General features: G+C 40.0%; 1 protein-coding gene across 14 annotated transcripts in view; it reads left to right on the top strand.

Annotated features, from left to right (window-relative positions):
• The window catches only part of celf4 (CUGBP, Elav-like family member 4), a 137,459-nt gene that overhangs the window by 105,580 nt on the left and 11,375 nt on the right, over positions 1-20,504 (top strand). For 3 of the 14 annotated variants that reach the window (XM_038277821.1, XM_038277812.1, XM_038277814.1), the window contains exons 3-10: positions 23-71; positions 8,814-8,942; positions 9,661-9,741; positions 10,095-10,246; positions 13,721-13,859; positions 16,342-16,494; positions 16,827-16,937; positions 20,234-20,299. In XM_038277821.1, coding sequence (XP_038133749.1) covers positions 23-71; positions 8,814-8,942; positions 9,661-9,741; positions 10,095-10,246; positions 13,721-13,859; positions 16,342-16,494; positions 16,827-16,937; positions 20,234-20,299 — 880 coding nt within the window. The remainder of the gene's footprint in view (positions 1-22; positions 72-8,813; positions 8,943-9,660; positions 9,742-10,094; positions 10,247-13,720; positions 13,860-16,341; positions 16,495-16,826; positions 16,938-20,233; positions 20,300-20,504) is intronic. The other 11 variants (XM_038277826.1, XM_038277819.1, XM_038277824.1 and 8 more) reach the window with 6 other exon arrangements.

Genomic DNA, 20,504 nt, shown 5'->3' on the forward strand with positions numbered 1-20,504 from the left:
ATTTTTTCTCAAACTGTCACAGATGAACAGACCAATCCAGGTGAAGCCAGCAGACAGTGAGAGTCGAGGAGGTAGCGTACGCCCTTCTTTTCTTCTTTATTTTTCTTCCACCCTCCGTTTCTAATATTCCAACCATGCTGCCTGCATACATCAGCTTCACCATTATCTGTCCCGTTAAGACAACGGCAAGTGCCTCGACGCAAGCTGACATAGCAGCCTGGCCTGGACCCTCCGGTGCTCAAAAGGCATTATGTAAACAGAGCTCTCTCCCTAGCCAGCTCAGCCTACAGCTCCTGTCTATCATCATATGCAGGCGTGCATGAAGAGAAAAGCACACCCCTCGTTAAGGAAGAAAATAACATTCTTTCCTTTTGTTTTAACACCTGTAAAAATCTGTTTCCAACAAAGCAAACCGTACATGATTTGTAGGTAAACATGTATGTTTGCATTTGTCCAGCAAAGGGCAGATTGAAAGAAAAGTCCTGCAGGAAAGATGTCATTGTAGTATATATATATATATATATATATATATATATATATATATATATATATATATATATATATATATATCTACAAGGTACTTTATTGAGATGGCTTAAAGGAATTTTTTTATGTCTAGACGGTTGGCGACCTGCTCTTGACATCAATCACAGGGCTGCACAAGATAAGGCTGAAGCCATCTTTTTGTCCAGAGCATTTCAGACCTTCAAGTGGTTAATATAATTGGCAACAAAGTGATTTTCTATCCACAAGTAAGAGGGAGAGAAATAGCATTGGAACATGGAAGCAGCTAAAGGTTGATGAGCAGCAGAAGCCTAGGGAGAGAGAGGTGTTACCCTGTAAAGAAAATAACCTTTAAAGAAAGAAAGAGAGGCCGTGCAACATCCTCTTCTATTTAGTCTGCCGGCTGTCAGGGAGGGCGGGGGAGGGGGGGTGATTGATGGAGCGGGAGAAAAGTGAAGCAAGCAGCGAGCGGGAGGAAACAAAGAGCCAGCAGCGGAAGACATGCACACGCGTCTGTACGGGAGGTCTATCTGTTTCTTTACGGATGTCCTTCCCTCACGTCTCTCATCTGTTCTCCACGCTGCAAAGTTTCAAAGCTAAACGCTGCTCCACAAGGGCATAACGTTTCACTGAGTGGAAAGAACAAGGAAAAAGAGTACCTGGCAGAACTGCTCGCACGTACTGAACATTTTCTCATTGTGTGACAGAATCATGGAAATCATCTACATTTAAGGTGAAAGGCCAAGGAAACTTACTGTACAGCATGATTGTGAACTAGAAGGAAATTATGGTTTTATATAAATATAAGTAAGTCTGGCATGTTCTTTTATTCCTCTTATACCTCAAGATGAGATAGTGTAAGATGAGACAGATTGGATTAATCATAGAAAACTAAAAACAAGTCAACATAAATGATGATAAATATTTAATTATTAGTAGCATTAGTACTAGTAGCAGTAGTACTAAGTTAGTTCTTTGAAAATTCGGACCCTCTGAGTGCCTAATAGGTGATTTCAATTTGACTTTAAATATTTGTTTTATTTATTTATTCATTTATTTGTTAAAAAGGAGAAACTAGAAATTAAACATACCATTTGTTTCCCTGTACATGATTCTAAGTTTTAGATCATTTGCTTCTGGAGTCCCTGGACAGCCCAAGACAAGAAAAGAGATCTTACAATCAGTTAATAATTTAATTCATCTTTTGGTTTCTCAGGTTTGTCATGTGCTGCCCCAGTTCTTGCATTCCCAGATTTGTGTTCCTTCTTCACCTTAAAACCTGGTCGAATCCTGTCAAAAAATGTTCAGAAAAACTAAATATTGAGTATAATCGGTACTACTAAGATATACAGTATGGAATACATCTATTCCAATTGGTTGTTGCAGTTGGGCAAACGGCAAGCACATTGTAATCATTTTAACTTAAAAAAAAATATCATCATCTGAATTTTTAGAGTCTAAAGTCTAAAGAATGAATGAAAATTAATTCGACTTTTCCATCATCTCCACTTGGCCTGATCCACCCTTATAATTTCAGATGTTTCTACTTTTTCAGAACAGGTAGTGCATTTTTTTTTTTACTTATCTCTTATTGTATGTAATGATAATATTGAATAGGAATGTGAAAACCCGGTACAGAGCGTCATTCAGAGAAGGAACAGTCTTATGGATGTGTAAATCTATGAAGATTAAAGTGAGCACTAGAGACTGGCAGGTTCATTGCCACATAACAGAATGAAAAGCTTTGTTTGCATTGAGCCACATAAAGTTGACATAAGGATTTCTGCTTAAATAGGTTTTTGTTTACTGTCCTATCCAAAAGGATGCTCAGGGAATTATGTTTTCCTTCAATGTCCTAAACACAGGCTGAATTTTACTCAAACTGGAGCTTAATACAACCAGAGTCACACTCTGTATAGGTCTTACCTTCATCAAAAATGTATATTGAGAAAAACAGTCCCCATCACATCTAAAACCCACATCCTCCTTTTCATAAAAAGCTGTATTTGCATATTCTAATCATGCATTTGAACCAGTTAATGAACCAGATGATGCAGCTTCATTCAATCCCCCAAAATAATAATGTTGATTCAAAATTTATAACCAAGGTTTAAAAATGAATAATTTCACATACAAGCTGTTGTTAATGAGGTTGCAACATGACTACAACCCTGGCTTTATTCAGACTAAATATTTGAGCACTTCCTTTAAGAACTGGTATAGGGTGGTATCGTTTCCTGACACTGGCACAGTTTTTAAACATGTAAAGCTCATCAGTCGGGCTGAGGTCAAGGCTACAGGGGTGTGTTTGCATTCTTATCAGGTTGTAAAAACTCAGTTGTGTTCAGACTTTAACCTTCTAAAGTAAACCACTGAGTAGATGCTTCAAATATTAAAGTCTTAAGGCTGATTTATACTCACAAACAAGGTTGTCTGTTTGTGTGTGTGTCGCAGTGAATGCAAATGTGCCACCGCCCCTGCCGCAGATAGGAGGCACCTGATTGGTGAAATCTACATCCACTTTACAGTATGCATATTTCCTGTTTGGTACCTTACCAGCTTGTTTTGTTTGACCGCCATTATGGAAAACAACTCGTGAAGTTGGACAAGCAAGAAGAGCGAGATACGCGAGAATGCTGGGACCCTTTTTCCACCTGGATCCCCGCTCTTTTTCGCCCTCCGTTGTTGGACAAACTTGCCCCCACTTCCTCACCTCCTCGGCCGTATCTAGACCCAAAGCTATTTCCTGATTGTCCCTCTTGCGTTGAGGCATAGAATAACATAGCGCAGACCACGCTTCAATATTGGGCATAAAACAAATATATCTGCGACACACTGCTGCGGGAAGTATAACCAGCCCTTGACCCAGAATAGATCAGTCTATTAACAAACTGAACAGGTTCAATGTCAAATGCCCACAGAGAAAAAACGAACACCTATTTAGAAGAAGTTTTATGGTGAGAATAAACAAATTTGGTTACATTAACAAGAGGAATACTTGGAGGAGTCTATGTGAGGTTATGAGGACCAAACAGTGAAAAGAGGGTTGGTAGCTTCATGCTGAGAATATGTTTCTCTACCAGTTATATCAAAGAATGGCATAAAGGTGTGTGAAATAATGAAGATAAAGAACAACCTCTAAATTGTTCAACCGTGCCACATATTAACAGCTATATGATTAAAATGCTGTAGCTCGACCATGATCTCAAATGAATATCCAAACTAATTTTTGGAACATATTAAGTTTCAGGAATGGCTCCGACCTCAATAAAAAAAATAATAACGATTAAAGCAGTGGTCTCAAACTTCAGTCCTTTAGGGCCAATGTCCTGCATCTTTGAGATGTGTTTCTGCTTCAACACTCCTGACTCAAATATTAGCTCATCAGCAGAGCTCCCCAGAGCTTGACTGCATCCAAGTGAGGCAGTTAAGCCATTAGATTCAGGTGTGAAGGACGAGGGACACATCTTCAAGTTGAAGGACACTGACCTTCAAGGATAGGAGTTTGAGACCACTGCTGTAAAGCAAGAAAACCAGCCAGTTAAAAATAGCTGAAAACATTCTGATTGGAGAGAAGATCAAACATTTGGCCAGAATTATCCCTGAAGCTGGATGGCTGATATCAAATATTAATTGTGATGTAGAAAAAATCTGCAGGTTTGTGGGTTATCGAAGAACTGGAGAGAATTGCTGGAACTCTTTTTATAGTATCTAATAGCTGCAGAACCTTTATCAGACCCAACTGAAGTATCCATCAGAACTAATATAAATTAATATGAAATAAGGCAAAGGAACCAGAAGGTTTATGTAATATTTGTGTTTTTTTATGTTTTAATTTAGTTGGAAAAATTAGATGATGCAATGAAAGTTGTTTTTTGAAGGTAAGATGTTGCAAATCTAAACTGGGAAATAAAGCTACTGTAAATTGGGAAAAAGCACAGAGTTTGTGATTAAAAGGAACCTTGAGGCTGACGGTTATCTGATTAAAAAGGTATTTCTGGTAAACACACTAAAATAAGAAACCTTTTTCTGTACGGTAGTAAAACTTTGTTTAACCCATTCAGTCTCAGTATAGCAAGAGGATGCATTGATTAGTATGTGATTATATGTTTTAATCAATGAGATTACATCAAATTCAACATGTCCCTCAATCTTTCCAAAAAGCGGAGGAGTCGGACCTTTCAAGATATGTGTGCCCGTCTGCGTTGGCGTGTGCTCTACAACTCTGATGTGCAGAGAATTCTTGTAAACACTCATCCCACCAGCCCCCCCACCCGGTGCAAGGCCAGAGCGCAGATTAGTCTTGTTGACTCGGCAAGGACACCCTGTTAAGCACAGACAGAGGTGGAAACGAACCCTCAGCGCAACGCGCGCCCAAGCACGCTCACATCACAGACGCCCACAGAGATCCACATCTGCACGCGCGTTCATTTTCACACTGTGTTTACAGGCAATTACTGTGAGGCTCATTAATTTCCAAACATATACATCCATTGCCACAAAACCTGAGAGTTTATGGAATGTAAGAAAAGGAAACAGCCGCACATTTCAACACACATGCTTCAGCTGGCCGCTTTTTTCCTTTAAACTCAGTGACTCGACTACACAATCCCAAAACGGCATCCATAAAACCCAAGAATGATTGATTCAACCTGTGCAAGATTACAGGTGCATCTCGATAACTTTAAATGTTATTAAAATAATTAATTGCTGAGTTCAAAATATTATTACATCATCATCTCCTTTGAAAAAAAATATATGTACAGTGATGTTTTTCAAACTGCTGTTTGAAATGTTGATGATTACAGCTGATTTTGACACCAAATTTAAAAAAAAAGACTTTTAACTGATAAGTACGCCAATCTTATGTAGAGTTAATGCATTTGTTCCTTTTGCATGATAACCTAATTGTATTGAGGGGATCCGCTGGTGCTGCTGAAGTCTTGAGGAATTCAACGGTACAGTAATGACTCTGGTCTCTTATCTCCTTTTTGAAAATACTTAATAGACCATCTGGTCAACCACACTGCTGCCCAGTTTTGCACAGTGATACTATAGTTTTTAAAGCAGGTATTGGTACTTTTGGGAGGTTGAGCAGGTGTCATGGTCTGATGACAAATTAAATGAACTTCTAAATTAAGCTTATGAGCAGGAAGAAGCATGAAGCTGAGCTGACTGGACTTGAAAAATCCCAGTTGGCAAACACCAGTAGAAGACACAGCCCGTAACTGACAGTGGAAAGACAGCTTTAGCAGCTTGGATTATGTACTTCTCCACTCTTCCTCCAGAGTCTGGCTCCTTGATTTCCAGATTTTCTCACTCTTCTGACATTGTCTATGGTAGCTGGCTGGTCTAACATAAAGAAAGTGGCAGTCAAACCCATGTCTGGAAAGTTTTTTGAAGATACCACTCCAGCTGCCTTCCACACAATGTGGATCTTCCCTAACATTCACAATCATTTAGGCTTGCTCTTGTATTTTAATCACAGATTTTCCTTCTGCTGCATTTTTTAATTATAATCTACCAGCAGCCAATATCTGTAAGTATTCTTTTGTGGCTTACTTATAGGAAGCATAATTAACTGAAGTGCTGAACAACTATCAGATCAGCAGTCCCCTTGATTTTGAATACAATTATTGAAAGTCATATTATGTTGTTTACTTAATCTCATATTCTGAGAACCTAATCTTCTGGAAGGTTTTTGGCCATAACCTTCCAAACACAGTACTTTGTGGTAATGCATTTATATGACTTTCTAAAACTGTTTTTTTCCTCTTCCTTACATTTAATTTTCTGTTAATATGCTTTGATAAAGAACTGTGAACGGTCAGGTTCTTAAGAAATGACCAGAGGGTGTCATATCTGTCTTCCCCATTTTTATATAGGCCGTAAATTAACCCATTTCTTTGATAAAGGCTTTTTTTTTTCTTTTGGATTAGCTGTTGGTTATTATCATTACAATTAACAGAACAAAGTGTTTGAAATATCTCACTTAATCTTGGATTAAGGTGTTGAAAATCTGCTCTCAGTGCTCAAACAATAGCTTATATTTTTTTGATCGGCAATTAAATTGATGGCAGCAAACTTGTGATTTCTGCACAAAGTAAGATACGGCAGAGCTGAACTTAGACTGCAGCTAGATTTGAGCCCTGAGGACAGGAACACCAACGCATCTGTCTTTTTTCCTGCCTGACACCTACGACAGGTGCAATTCCTTATCTACAGGAAGTAGGATCCTCTGATTCGAAGAAAAAAAATTTCAAATGCGTGTGACAGGTTCGGACCAAAGATGTCTTATTTTAGTTTCTTTCTCCTTTTTCTTAAAGGTTCCATATAACCTCTGATAATATTTTTCCCTGCATGTTGCAGACAGGAAATTATCCCTCAAATCATAAAGTTTAATAAACACCATCTAAACTTGGGAAATAACCTCTTTTTTCCCTTCTTTAAAAATTTCTGTTGTCATTGTTTTATTTATCTCATAAATTGCAAAAAAAAAATGGAAAAACTACCAGGATCCCAACACCTTTCAAAGTAAAAAAGTATTTTTTTTTAATGACCTACAACATTAAAGCACGGCCAGCAGTGAACAGAGGGAAGCTTTGCACAGCCTGTTTATGCTGTGGCATTATTACCAGTCCAGATGGTACAAAGCAAGGTGCTGTAGATGAAGTCCAGAACTAATTGAATAAATGCAGTATTTATTAACTCTGATGAGGTCTATCATACCAGCCTTTTTAGACATAGTGTTGCTGAATGGAAGTGAATTTTTAGCCAATAATGTTTTTTTTTCTTTATGCTTCAAGGGATTAGACACTCTGCTAAAAAGTGTTGCCAAGAAAGAAAAAAAAACAGCTGCAAGTTACCAGCAGATTTCCTTTTAAAACGCATTGGGGCACAACACATTTAGAGTACTTTCATTGTTCATTTGTTAACTACTATAAGAGAGTGGCACAAGCACTTCAAAAAGTAAAATGGTAGCATCAGCACCAGTACAATGCAATGTCCCCATCCCACTTGTGCATTTCTAACCTGAGTTTGGAGCAATAGAGCACTGAAAAACAGCTAAACTTAAAGAAGGAAAGAATGCATTTAAAGCTGACTTTGGATAACATTAACATGCTTGGAGTTGCAGGTTGCATTAATAGACATTACATTAATAATGGTGGAGCCATTGCATCAATGTTTTTTTTTTTATAATTGCAGGCTGGGTATCTGCACAAATATCCAACTCATGAAACCACTTCAAGTGAATAAAACATTTTCAATATAAAAAATGTTGTATCTGTTCATTAAAAGTGAAAAACAAAAGATTTTTGATACATTCTGGATAAAATATTGCTCTGTGCAAGCCCTTTCTAAGGTCAGTCTTAGCCTGCCAATCGAACATGATTGTAGTTCCTCTATTATTGTATTGAAAGGTTTTGCAGCATTTACAATTTAGAGATGCCAAATATGCTCAACTGCTAAAGAACATACATATTTATATGACATTCAGCTGTCTATGTGGACGCACTGTATATACTCCATGCACCTTCTCCTACTGTTGGCCCCTTCTTCTTCTTTTTGACTATTCAACCGATTTAACAAGTAAATTTCTCCACTGTGTGATCAATAAAGTCAATGAATTGACTCATTAATAACTTTACTTTACTCATGAAATGCTATACAGACACTCTGCCTGTGCCGGTGAAGAGTTAGTCACTTCAGGATGCTCCAACTGATGACAGCTCAACCCACTATATGACTGTTTCAGCAAATAACTATTTAACAACTTGGGAACATGCAATAACTATGTAAAGGGGGGGGGGGGGGGGGGGTTCACCCCTAAGTGGTCAAACAATTATCAAATATGAAAAAGATTGACAAACTCAGACAGTAATGTCAAGTTCTGTTCCGATGCATTATAGTGCTGTGAATTTTAAACTGTTTATCCCAATACATAAGCACTACTCTGATTAGAGATTAAACGTAAGTGATACACATTGATCTAACAGCGTTTAGTGTTTCACAAAAAGTACGTGATTATATCATATTCAGATCCACAAAGAATACGTTTATAGAAGGCAAAAATAAGATTTAAAGTGTGACCACGGTGGAAGGACTACTTTATCTTCGATGCTGCAGTGGTTTAAAGATTATGTTTTGTATTTACTGCATCATTTATTGCATTTCCTCTGGTATCAAAGCCGGTCCATTCTAGGCTCATAGATAAACCTCTCTTTGATTCTTTTTGAATGTATTCCTAGAGCTTTCCTCTAAAGGCACATCTGATCCTCTGATCATGACCTTCTTTCCCTTCTTTTTAGAAGACAGAAAGCTCTTTGTGGGCATGCTTAACAAGCAGCAGTCAGAAGATGACGTGCGACGCCTCTTTGAGTCCTTCGGTAGCATTGAGGAGTGCACCATCCTCAGAGGTCCTGATGGGAACAGCAAAGGTAGAGTTTTTTTGCTGCGCAGCGACGCTTTCAGAGGAGAGAGAATCTGAGACAATTTGGTGTCTTTGCATGACTTTTATTTTCTTACTACGTTTCTTTTTCTACTTCTCTGACACCTGGTTTGTTGTTTTTCTTCAAAACCAAAAAAAGAGATGTCATATAAACAATTGTTTAAACCACATATTGTAACTGAGCATAACACAGATGAGCCCATTAACTTTAAGATTGGGATAAAAAAGGAAAACGTCCTTGTGAACCATCAGGTTTCACATTATGTTATTAAAAAAAAGCAATCGTTTTAAAATGCTGTCAGAGTACTCAGCACGTTCAGTGGATAAAGTTCAGCTCTGGGTTCAGCAGCCAATCAATGAGGTCCGTTAATAACTAAGCTTGATGATTACAGTGTGCTTGATCATTCTGTTTCCTGCATAAAGCTCCATTAACAAGGCTTCATCAGCTAGCTTACTCAGCTGGGTTTGCTCAATAATTACTGTGAACGGGATCATTCAGATTCATCGGTGACACATGTCAGTACAAGGTAGCATCGGAACCCTGTTGATGGTGCCAAAGTGGCTTTTCCTTAGCTTATCGAGCCTCCAGTTGGAACGTCACTAGTGAATGGTCAGAAACTGTACTCCTAATGTTTCTTTTGTGTGACTAGAAATATTGTTACTTTCATTTTTTCATCCTAGTTTTCACATATCTCCAATTCCCTCAGGTTGTGCGTTTGTAAAATACTCGTCTCATGCTGAAGCTCAGGCAGCCATTGGTGCACTTCACGGGAGCCAGACAATGCCTGTGAGTATCCTCTAACTGTGTATGGCGAGATGGTGAGAGAGAGAGAGAGAGGGGTAGAAAGGGAGAGAGGGAGGTAAGTCTCCCAGACAAATGAGTCAAATATCGTTTGATTGCCTTCTTAAAGTTAAGTTAGACTTAATTATTCCCAAGGAGGAGACTTGTCCTTTGGATGTAACTCACCCCAAATGTTTCAGAGGAGTGAGCACTAACTGTAGCTCTTAGGCCATTGCCTTGGCATGAATCATGAAAGCACATGTGTATGTGGTGTGGGTGTGTCAATTCAAATACAAGCTTATGTCCCATGTCAATGGAACCACTCTAAAATTTCCTGCTGGGTATGTGTGTGTGTGTGGATGGGTGCACAGGGTGCCTCGTCCAGTCTGGTGGTAAAGTTCGCTGACACGGATAAGGAGCGCACCATCCGCCGCATGCAGCAGATGGCCGGTCAGATGGGCATCTTCAACCCCATGGCCCTGCAGTTTGGAGCCTACGGAGCATACGCACAGGCAAGAGTCACATATATAGATATTTCTATACACTCTTTTCATCAAGAGTTATTTATCCAATAAATCGTGGGGATTAAATAGTGTGATAAAACTCAACTCGTAAATGGGCTGTTTCCCTTTCCACCGTTTCACATTTTATCACATTACAACCACAATCTGGAATGTACTTGATTTGGATTTAGACTACTAGAAAGCAGTGCATATCTTTAAAAGTGGAAGGAAAAACATACATGGCTGTGATTCTAGTGATTTTATTAAGTAAAAAACAATGTTTTAGGTGCATTTATATTGACCTGAGTCAATATTAAACAATTTTTGCACATTCTGTCTTTCAAGAAAAGCTTTAGAATATTCAGATTGGATGGAATGTTTCTCACTTATGTTCTTGGATTTTGAAGTTTTACCAGAAATGAACTGTGATCTAAACCAGTTCATTGGGAATAAAGTTACATGTCTAGAGTTTTTCATGAAAACCAATATTCATTTCAAAGTCAAGTTTCTGCTCTGTGTGGGTCTCTTGCCAGCTTTATTGCTTCTGTTAAATAAAGGACACACAGGCCAGTAAACTAGCATAATTCTACATGTTTCTGGTGTCTCCTTTGTTGTTTCAGGTAAACTGTAAAGGGGATGTCTGGTAGCTTTTTGAGAGAAATTGCCTTGTTCTTGCAACTCTTTCAAAATGTCCAGATTTGTGGAAGATCAACTACCGTAGTAGTCCTATTATCAAAATTATCCACATGTGGACAGCCATGTGTTAGAATGATTGATGTTTTGCCTTTCTTTTTTTTATTTTTAGATTAAACTCAATTCAGTAAAAAAAAATAAAACGTAGTTATTGATCTAAAATGGAAATTAAATGTTGTGATACCATAGGGACTTCTTCAATTAGTTGTTCCAGAAGCTGAAGGCTGTACACAGGATGGTTCTTCTGTAGCGGTCTGTCTTACAACAAATCTGAAGAAGCTGCAGACTGAAGACACTTTTTGAATGATAGTCTGACATAGAAGATTCTCAGGATTTGTTCTTAATAGTCTTCATTTTCTGAAGAATTCTCCTTTGTGAAATAATATCCAGAGATTCTAGAGGAGTTCCCAGAACAAAGCCGGCCTTCTTTATCAGATTGTTGAACTTTTATAAGTCAATTGCTGCTACCTCAACAAATGATGGCACTAGAGATCACTCGCCACAACAAACTTAGGGAAGATATGCAGCATGTTGCTGAAACCACTGAAGGACCTGAGCTTCCTTACAGCAATCTGCTTTGTCCTTTTTGTAGATAACTTGTGTTTCCAGTCTATTTGTCCAAGTGAACTCAGACGTATTTATATACCTCCACCACCTCCACTTTTTATCCCATTATGGCAATAGGGTTGAACCATTCTAGTTTCTCTTAAAATCTAGTCCTCTCCATTGTTTTATTCACATTCAGAGTGTGATGATTGTTTCTACACCATGCACACATCACACAAAGCTGTCTATCAGTCCATCACTCCGTCTTCTAGTGGAAGTCTGAGGTGTACAAAGTAAATAGGATGGTGAGAGTACTTTCCCCTGTGGTGCTCCTGTGCTGCTGACTATTTGATTAGACACTTGACCCTTAAGTCTCACAAACTGGTCTGTTTGTCAGGTAGTGTTTGATCCAGTTGATTGTTGAGACCTTCATCTGAATCTTCTGGGGGTTCCGACAGAGCATTTATGTGAATCATGGGATGAATTATGTCGAATGCACTGGAGAAATCAAAGAACATTATCCTAACAGTTATGTCTGCTGTGTCTAAATGACACTGGGTTTGTTGAAGCATCTTCAACCCCACCTCCCTTACGGTGAGCAAACTGACTGTTGTCCTGACAGTTGCTTGTTTGTTTTTTATCTCCACCTACCCATCAATCCAAATCCAATGCCGCCTCAACTGACTCTTTTTTTTGTTGTTGATAGAGATCAGAGGCTCTACTTCCATCACTGCCAAATGATGGAACTAAACTGGAATTGCTCTTCACTATATCTCTGAGGCTAGGTCCAGCCACCCGATTGAGCAAGCTCATTTTGGCCACTTCTGCCCATAATCTCAATTTTTCAGTCATGATCCATATCTCATTACCATAGGTGAGGGTCAGAATGTAGATAGACTAGTAAATCAAGAGCTTTGCATTTTGCCTCAGCATATTTTTTTTTTACCACAGCAAGAAGCAGAACCCACATTACTGATGTGGCTTTGTCTGCTATAAAAAGGCAAAATCATTACAGTAATCATTAGTCTGTCCATATTCCAGTCTATCCTACAATCCTTTATCAAAAAAACACAACAATAGTGTAATGTAGTTAAAGTCCTTTGCTCTTAAGCAGTGACTGATCTAGAACCCGTGGGGAGGGGGGGAATCCAACATTTTATGACCAAAGAGCTTGGAGGAGAGTCATCCTGGCTGCTTCACATTCAGCTGCATACTACTGCATGTTGGGGCCTAAAAAAGCCAACAGATCTACATTATCTGCGAAAAGCAAAGATGAGACTCTGATTTCCTCTTCTCGACTATAAATTGAGATTGTGTCCACATATAACAGAAAAAGGATTGGCATACACAGCAGCCCTAAAGAGTCCAACATGCACTGGGAGCAGGTGTGGATGATGCCAGTCATGAGATATTTTGTTTTTGCAGCCTTGCTCCTAACTTACCTGTCCTGAAGGATGATTAGAGTTCCCAGTTTGCGTGGGACATTGTCCCTCTGTCCAACTAATTGAATCCATTATTTAACTGGGTCGAATATACAAATATATATATATATATATATATGTATATATATTTTTTTTTTATATATATATATTTTTTTTAATGCAAAGTAAGCAGAACAGCAGTCATTGTCACAAAGATGCACCAATGGTGCACGTCATGACCACCATGACATTCTTAAAACAGAACTGGTAAAGGATTTTAATACAAAATGTGATGGAAATTACGTTTAAAGAATAGTAATGTGATGTAATGTGGAATATGTTTTATTTCCATTTTGGTTGCACTGAATATTATTTACTGCTATTCTGACAAAAGGCCTGAATGGAAATGTAAGTCACACTTCTGACTATTTATATTTCTAACATTTGCTCCTATAAAGTCTATCTTTGGTACTAACTTGATAAAATGTGAAAAAGTTTAAGGGCTATGTATAGTTTTGAAAGGAACTGTAAATATCAAATAATGTCAGAGGAGGAAATGTGGGACATGTCAGATTTTCACGTTAGTCTTAAAACACAGACACATGGTTTGGGGAATAGATATTCTGTAAGAATCAATACCTGCTTTCTACCTAATAGCCTCTTTTTCTTGTCTCTGCGCTGTACCTCATTTCACTTTATAGCCCTACTTCTTTCTTTTATCTGTCTTTCTCATCTCAGTGACCTCACAGACAGCAGCATTCCTTTTATTACTCTCTGCTCTGCTTTCTAATCCCATCTCCTCTTCCACCTCCTCCACCCGCAGGTGCAGCAGCAGGCAGCATTGATGGCGTCTGTAGGACAGGGGGGCTACCTCAGTCCAATGGCAGCCTTTGCAGCAGCCCAGATGCAGCACATGGCTACCATCAATGGCCTCCCCGGAGCACCGCTGACACCTACGTCAGGTAATAGTGGTGAGGATCAAAGGTTAGGACCCCAGGGAACAGCTACCATTAAGGTAGCATTCATGCTGACAATATTGACCATTTCCTGAGGCAGAAAAAAAGTGTTCAAAATCCAGATTTTTCTAGACTCTACCAAAACAAATAGCAAGATTAGGCTGCAGCATCAGTTGCAGGTTTCACTTGAAGAAAAGTAATAGATTATGGAATTTCTTATTCAATGGTAACCGCATACAGTATAGGCAAAAACAACTTAGCATTGCTATAAAAGAGAATTGATTGTCATTGAGAAACAGGATGTTATATTGTCATTTATTAGGAGATATAACCCCAGGTCATGCAAAAACAACTATCTGCATGTTTTTTAGCTAGAACTGGTAATCAGAATGGGAAATATCTTTGTATTCTTATCAAACTGCCTTATCAGATTCAGCGAACATTCTGATGCACTCCACCTGTGCGTAAATAAGGGTGTTCCCGAGAAACGTATATTTGCACCATCACTGCCCCATTAATTCTAGATACAGTGGGGGAAATAAGTATTTGACCCCTTGCTGATTTTGCAGGTTTGCCCACTTAAAAAGAATGTAACGATCTATAATTTTAATCAATGTACATTCTAACAGTGAGAGACAGAATCCCAAAGAAAATTCCAGAAAATCACATCATATGAATTTATTAAAATTTATAACCATCTGATGATGAAAAACAAGTATTTGACCCTCTGGAGAAACAGCATGTTAATATTTTGTAGAAAAGCCATTATTGCCCAGCACAGATGTCAAATGGTTTTTATAGTTGGTGACAAGGTTTGTGCACATTTCGGCAGGGATGTTGGCCCACTCCTCCCCGCCGACAGCCTCCAAATCATTCAGGTTCCGAGGTTATCGCCTGGCAACTCGAATTTTAAGCTCCGTCCAATGATTTTCAATTGGATTCAGGTCTTGAGACTGGCTAGGCCACTCCAGAACCTTGATGTGCTTCTTCTTCAGCCACTCATTTGTTGCTTTTGCGGTGTGCTTAGGGTCGTTGTCGTGCTGAAACACCCACCCTCGACCCATCTTCAGCTCTCTCACTGAGGGAAGGAGATGTTGGTCCACAATTCCACGATACATGGCCCCGTCCATCCTCCCCTCAATACGATGGAGTTGTCCCATCCTCTTGGCTGAAAAGCACCCCCAAAGCATGATGTTGCCACCACCATGCTTGACGGTGGGGATGGTGTTCTTTGGGTTTTACTCTGTGTTCTTTGCCCTCCAAACACAACAAGTTGAGTTGAGGCCAAAAAGTTCTATTTTGGTTTCATCTGACCACATCACCTTCTTCCAGGCCTCTTCTGAGTCGTTCAGGTGGTGAATGGCGAACTTCATGCGGGCCTGTACATGTTTCTTCTTGAGCAGGGGGACCTTGCGTGCGCTGCAGGATTTCAATCCATGACGGCGTAGTGTGTTACCAACCGTTTCTTTTGTAACTGTGGTCCCAGCTGCCTTCAGTTGATCCATCAGTTCCCCCCTTGTGGTTTTGGGATGATTCATCACCGTTCGCATGATCAGGGACACTGTAAGGCTACGAGTTCCTACCATTGTTCATTCACAGAAATGGCACCGAAGACAAAGATGAGAGACCACCAGTTTGGAGGTTGAGGTTCTACTGACTGTAGCCTTATAAAATGGACAATCTCTAGAACAAATACGGTCATTTTGTGAAAAACTAGGTTTGGATAACAGCTGACTAATTGCCCTTATAAAATTTTATCATACAGGAGAATAATAATAGTACAAAAGTGGTGAATGCAAAATTTTTTCCTAAATCATTCCTAAGAACATTTTAAGAACAATATTGTTTGTACGAATGTTTTTTTTTCATGATGCCTATTGTTTCTGTTGAGAAAGTTATTTGGAACTGATATAAAAACAATCTCCTGCAAACATTGTCATTTCAGTGTTCTCAAGTCTCCATAGAAACAATTTTTTTTAGGCTTGTTGGACATTTTAATCAGATAGGTATTTAAATGTAGAAAACTGTTGCTGCAAATGAAAATAACTTTGAACTATTTCCTTTTAACTTTTATTATTCACTTTATTTCACATGTAAAGAAATTCCTAAAAACGTTAATTTACAATTTACAAAAAATAGAAATACTCAAATGCACCATCTTTGATTTCAAATGCATACAGTGGATACTTAGAATTACATGTAATTTTAGGTATCCACTGTAAGCATGGCTGGTTTGATGTCAACAGTTTTCACTTCTCTGCAGGATCATCTCAGCCATTCAGGTCTAATGGTTGTTGTGTAACCCTGAGGGTCATACAGGGCCAAGAAATCAGCCGTGACATTTAGTGTCTTCACCGGTCCACTGGACCAGCCCCTCTGACATTTACGAGAGTCACTCGGTGGCTGGTCAAAACAAACCCTTTCCATCTTTTATCGTGGGCAGAGAAAAAAAACAACACAATGTTTGTCAATGTTTTGGTGATTGCAGGTGGCAGCACTCCCCCGGGCATTAGTGCCCCCACAGTGACCAGCATCCCCTCACCCATCAGCGTCAATGGATTTACCGGCATGCCACCGCCCCAGGCCAATGGGCAGCCACCAGCAGAAGCTGTCTTTACCAATGGGATCCACCATTATCCTGGTAAATTTAATCATCTTTGGAAGAAGTCATTGAAAAAGTAAAAATGTTGAAAGCTCAACTGCTAGGTTTTAGTTTAGACTATGTATTCCAAGACAGCAAAGCTTTCTACATACCATTGAATTTAAAGTGTACACCGTGCCAGTTTGCATATGTTACTACCCCGAAAACATGTTGGTAAGGTTAAAGTAAAGCTCTGTGAACGTGGCGTGGGGGTGAGCATCTCTGACTGTGTGAGTATGGGCTTGTGTCGTGAGCCGTGGCTAGTGCTTTTGTGAGGAGGTGGAAGAAGAAAAACTCAGCTTTTTTTTTTCTTTGCACTCTTGTCTCCGCAGTGTTGCAAGAGGTGGTTTTTAGGGAGGACTCAGAGAAAAACGGCTTGGGCGTGGCTCCGAGGAGTTGTTTTGGGGTTCAGGGTGGCTGCTTCCTCTCTTCTCTATCAGAAGGTAGAGCCCCCCCACCCCCACCCCCCCCATCCCCCTCCAACCATCCCCCACACACCTTAACACTCATTTCCGAAACGGTCTGAAAGATTTGAATCCTTACTATTTCGTAGATGTTATTTAATCTGTAGATTAAACTCTGTGAGGTATTCTAAGGCCTGAATGTGTAGGAAAGAGGAAGAGGAACCCAGCAGAAATATATTTGGCATGATGAATTTGACCACTTTGTATAAAACACATGAACTACAAATCCTCTTTTGGTGAACACTTCCCAGTCTAACAACAAAAAAAAATCCATGCAGTGCCTTACAACACTATTTTTCAACTTCATAAATACTGCTATTTCGTTAGGGCATCAGAGCTTTGCTAGAGAAGATAAGTGAACAAAAAGCATAATTTAGCTGTCAGATATTATGTATTAAAATTAGGGTTGGGTTGTAAAACCAGCTTAAGCTTTAAGCAGAGCAGCATTTCACCTATTTTCTAAAATATGTAAATCACAATTCATCTAGACAGACAGGCTGTGTAAGGACAGCGTTTATCTGAGAAGCAGCCCACAGGTAGCCTTGGTACCTATTGAGGAGCTGCTGAGATCCATAGGGCAATGTTTATAAAGAAGGGTAGTAAATAAAAGGTCTTTATTGAGAGAAGTTTTCTTGAGTTTGCCAATAGGCACATAGAGGACACAGCAAACTTATTGAAGCAGCTGGTCTGATCATAGGAGCCACAAATGAGACTTCTTGATCTATATGCAAAATACCAGATATGGAGAAAAAGCAACAGTTGACTTTATCCTGAATGCACTACCCAAATGGTGAAAGATGGAAGTCGCTGCATTATGCAGTGGGTTGCTTTTCTTCAGCTGGGGTAGGGCTGATTGTCAGAGACAGATGGAGTTAAACACAGGGCAATCTGTTAGACGTTACAAAAGATCTGAGTTCGGGGCAGAGGTTCACCATCCACAAGAACAACAACCCTGAGTTCATATTGAGGACATTAAATCCAAATCATTGGCCACATTTTCTTTTTTTTAAGTATGCACCACTTTGATGGTCTCTTTCACAAAGTTTGTGGTGGTAAAACTACTAAATGTGTAACGGGTACTTCTGCAAGGCACTGTATAAGGACCCAAGAAATTATCCTTCAAATGTGCAAACACATAAAAATTTAAATTGTCTATGTTTTAAAAGTTTTTAAAAGTAGAACATTACAGTGCAGCACCTTAATATTTGATGGGATTGGAAAGGCAAAAGTGGGATCTCGGCCTTTCAGAAACCCCTGACCTGAGATTAACCTTTGCCTAGTGGCCCCAGGCAAAATATGTTTCACAGGTTGAGAAAGAAGGCCACAATATGATTTCACACTCTGTAACTTTTATAGAGTTCTATTTTTTCCCTTACCTCTCCTCTTTCCTTCAGGCCATCTGTGACTGTTTTAGTGTTGCCGTTGGTTCTCAGTGTGTTCGATATTTCTTGGCTGTTTGCAGTGATATTGGGTTTATCGGTGTGTGTCTCTGTGTGTGTCCTCTCAGTGCTGTACTCTATGCATGCATTAGATGTGGAGACAGATACACTATATTGCCAAAAGTATTTGCTCACCCATCCAAATTATTGGAATCAGGTGTTCCAATCACTTCCATGGCCACAGGTGTATAAATTCAAGCACCTAGGCATGCAGACTGTTTTTACAAACATTTGTGAAAGAATGGGTCGCTCTCAGGAGCTCAGTGAATTCCAGCGTGGAACTGTGATAGGATGCCACCTGTGCAACAAATCCAGTCGTGAAATTTCCTCGCTCCTAAATATTCCACAGTCAACTGTCAGCTGTATTATAAGAAAATGGAAGTGTTTGGGAACGACAGCAACTCAGCCACGAAGTGGTAGGCCACGTAAACTGACGGAGCGGGGTCAGCGGATGCTGACGCGCATAGTGCGAAGAGGTCGCCAACTTTCTGCAGAGTCAATCACTACAGACCTCCAAACTTCATGTGGCCTTCAGATTAGCTCAAGAACAGTGCGCAGAGAGCTTCATGGAATGGGTTTCCATGGTCGAGCAGCTGCATCCAAGCCATACATCACCAAGTGCAATGCAAAGCGTCGGATGCGGTGGTGTAAAGCACGCCGCCACTGGACTCTAGAGCAGTGGAGACGCGTTCTCTGGAGTGACGAATCGCGCTTCTCCATCTGGCAATCTGATGGACGGGTCTGGGTTTGGCGGTTGCCAGGAGAACGGTACTTGTCTGACTGCATTGTGCCAAGTGTAAAGTTTGGTGGAGGGGGGATTATGGTGTGGGGTTGTTTTTCAGGAGCTGGGCTTGGCCCCTTAGTTCCAGTGAAAGGAACTCTGAATGCTTCAGCATCCCAAGACATTTTGGACAATTCCATGCTCCCAACTTTGTGGGAACAGTTTGGAGCTGGCCCCTTCCTCTTCCAACATGACTGTGCACCAGTGCACAAAGCAAGGTCCATAAAGACATGGATGACAGAGTCTGGTGTGGATGAACTTGACTGGCCTGCACAGAGTCCTGACCTCAACCCGATAGAACACCTTTGGGATGAATTAGAGCGGAGACTGAGAGCCAGGCCTTCTCGTCCAACATCAGTGTGCAACCTCACAAATGCGCTTCTGGAAGAATGGTCAAAAATTCCCATAAACACACTCCTAAACCTTGTGGACAGCCTTCCCAGAAGAGTTGAAGCTGTTCTAGCTGCAAAGGGTGGACCGACGTCATATTGAACCCTATGGATTAGGAACGGGATGTCACTTAAGCTCATATGTGAGTCAAGGCAGGTGAGCAAATACTTTTGGCAATATAGTGTAGGTACAAAGCGCAGGAAAGGAATTTGATGTATAAGGGCGACTCATAGGAACAGATATGTCCACAGCTCTGTTTGTAGAAGGAAAACAGGGTTTGCATGATTGGTATTAGTGGTACTTTGGTTCTTTTAATTTGGTGAAAATGGTACTCTTGTCTTGTCTTGTTTTGTTTTTTTGTCTCTTCTTCCTGCAAAGTTTTATCTATTTTTCAGATTATAAAGCTAGTTTGTAAAGCTTTAGGGGCAAGATAAGTGAAAAGTTTTGGACAAACTGAAGCAAAAGTGAGCTGTCTCTAACCTCTCTGTCTGCTCTTCTCCTTCTTTCCCCTTGTTATCGTTTCGTCCTCTCTTTCTCCGTGCCCTCTCTTTCATCTACATTCTCCATCCGTTTCTCTGCCTCACCTCTCCCCCCCTGCACACACCTCCGCTCGACATCCTCCTCTCTCTCTGTTCCCTCCTTTCCTCTCCTTTTCCCTGCTGAAGCAGCTCAAAGTCCCACCGCAGCCGATCCTCTCCAGCAGGCTTACACTGGAGTCCAGCAGTATGCAGGTCTGTCTGTCATTCTGACCGCAGAGCTGATCCGTGTGTCTGTCTGTGTGCATGGATGGATGCTAGTTTGTGTCTCATACCACAAAAAGTGGGAAGAAAGAAAGAAAAAACAAAATCAGGTGGAGAGCAAAGATAAGCACTCCTGTCTTTAAATTAGAATTTTGATCATGTAACATTCAATCTAACTGGATCAGTTTATTCTCTC

Source organism: Cyprinodon tularosa, unplaced genomic scaffold, assembly GCF_016077235.1.
Source record: "Cyprinodon tularosa strain WSP-4 unplaced genomic scaffold, ASM1607723v1 ctg135, whole genome shotgun sequence".
Classification (NCBI taxonomy): Eukaryota; Metazoa; Chordata; class Actinopteri; order Cyprinodontiformes; family Cyprinodontidae; genus Cyprinodon; species Cyprinodon tularosa.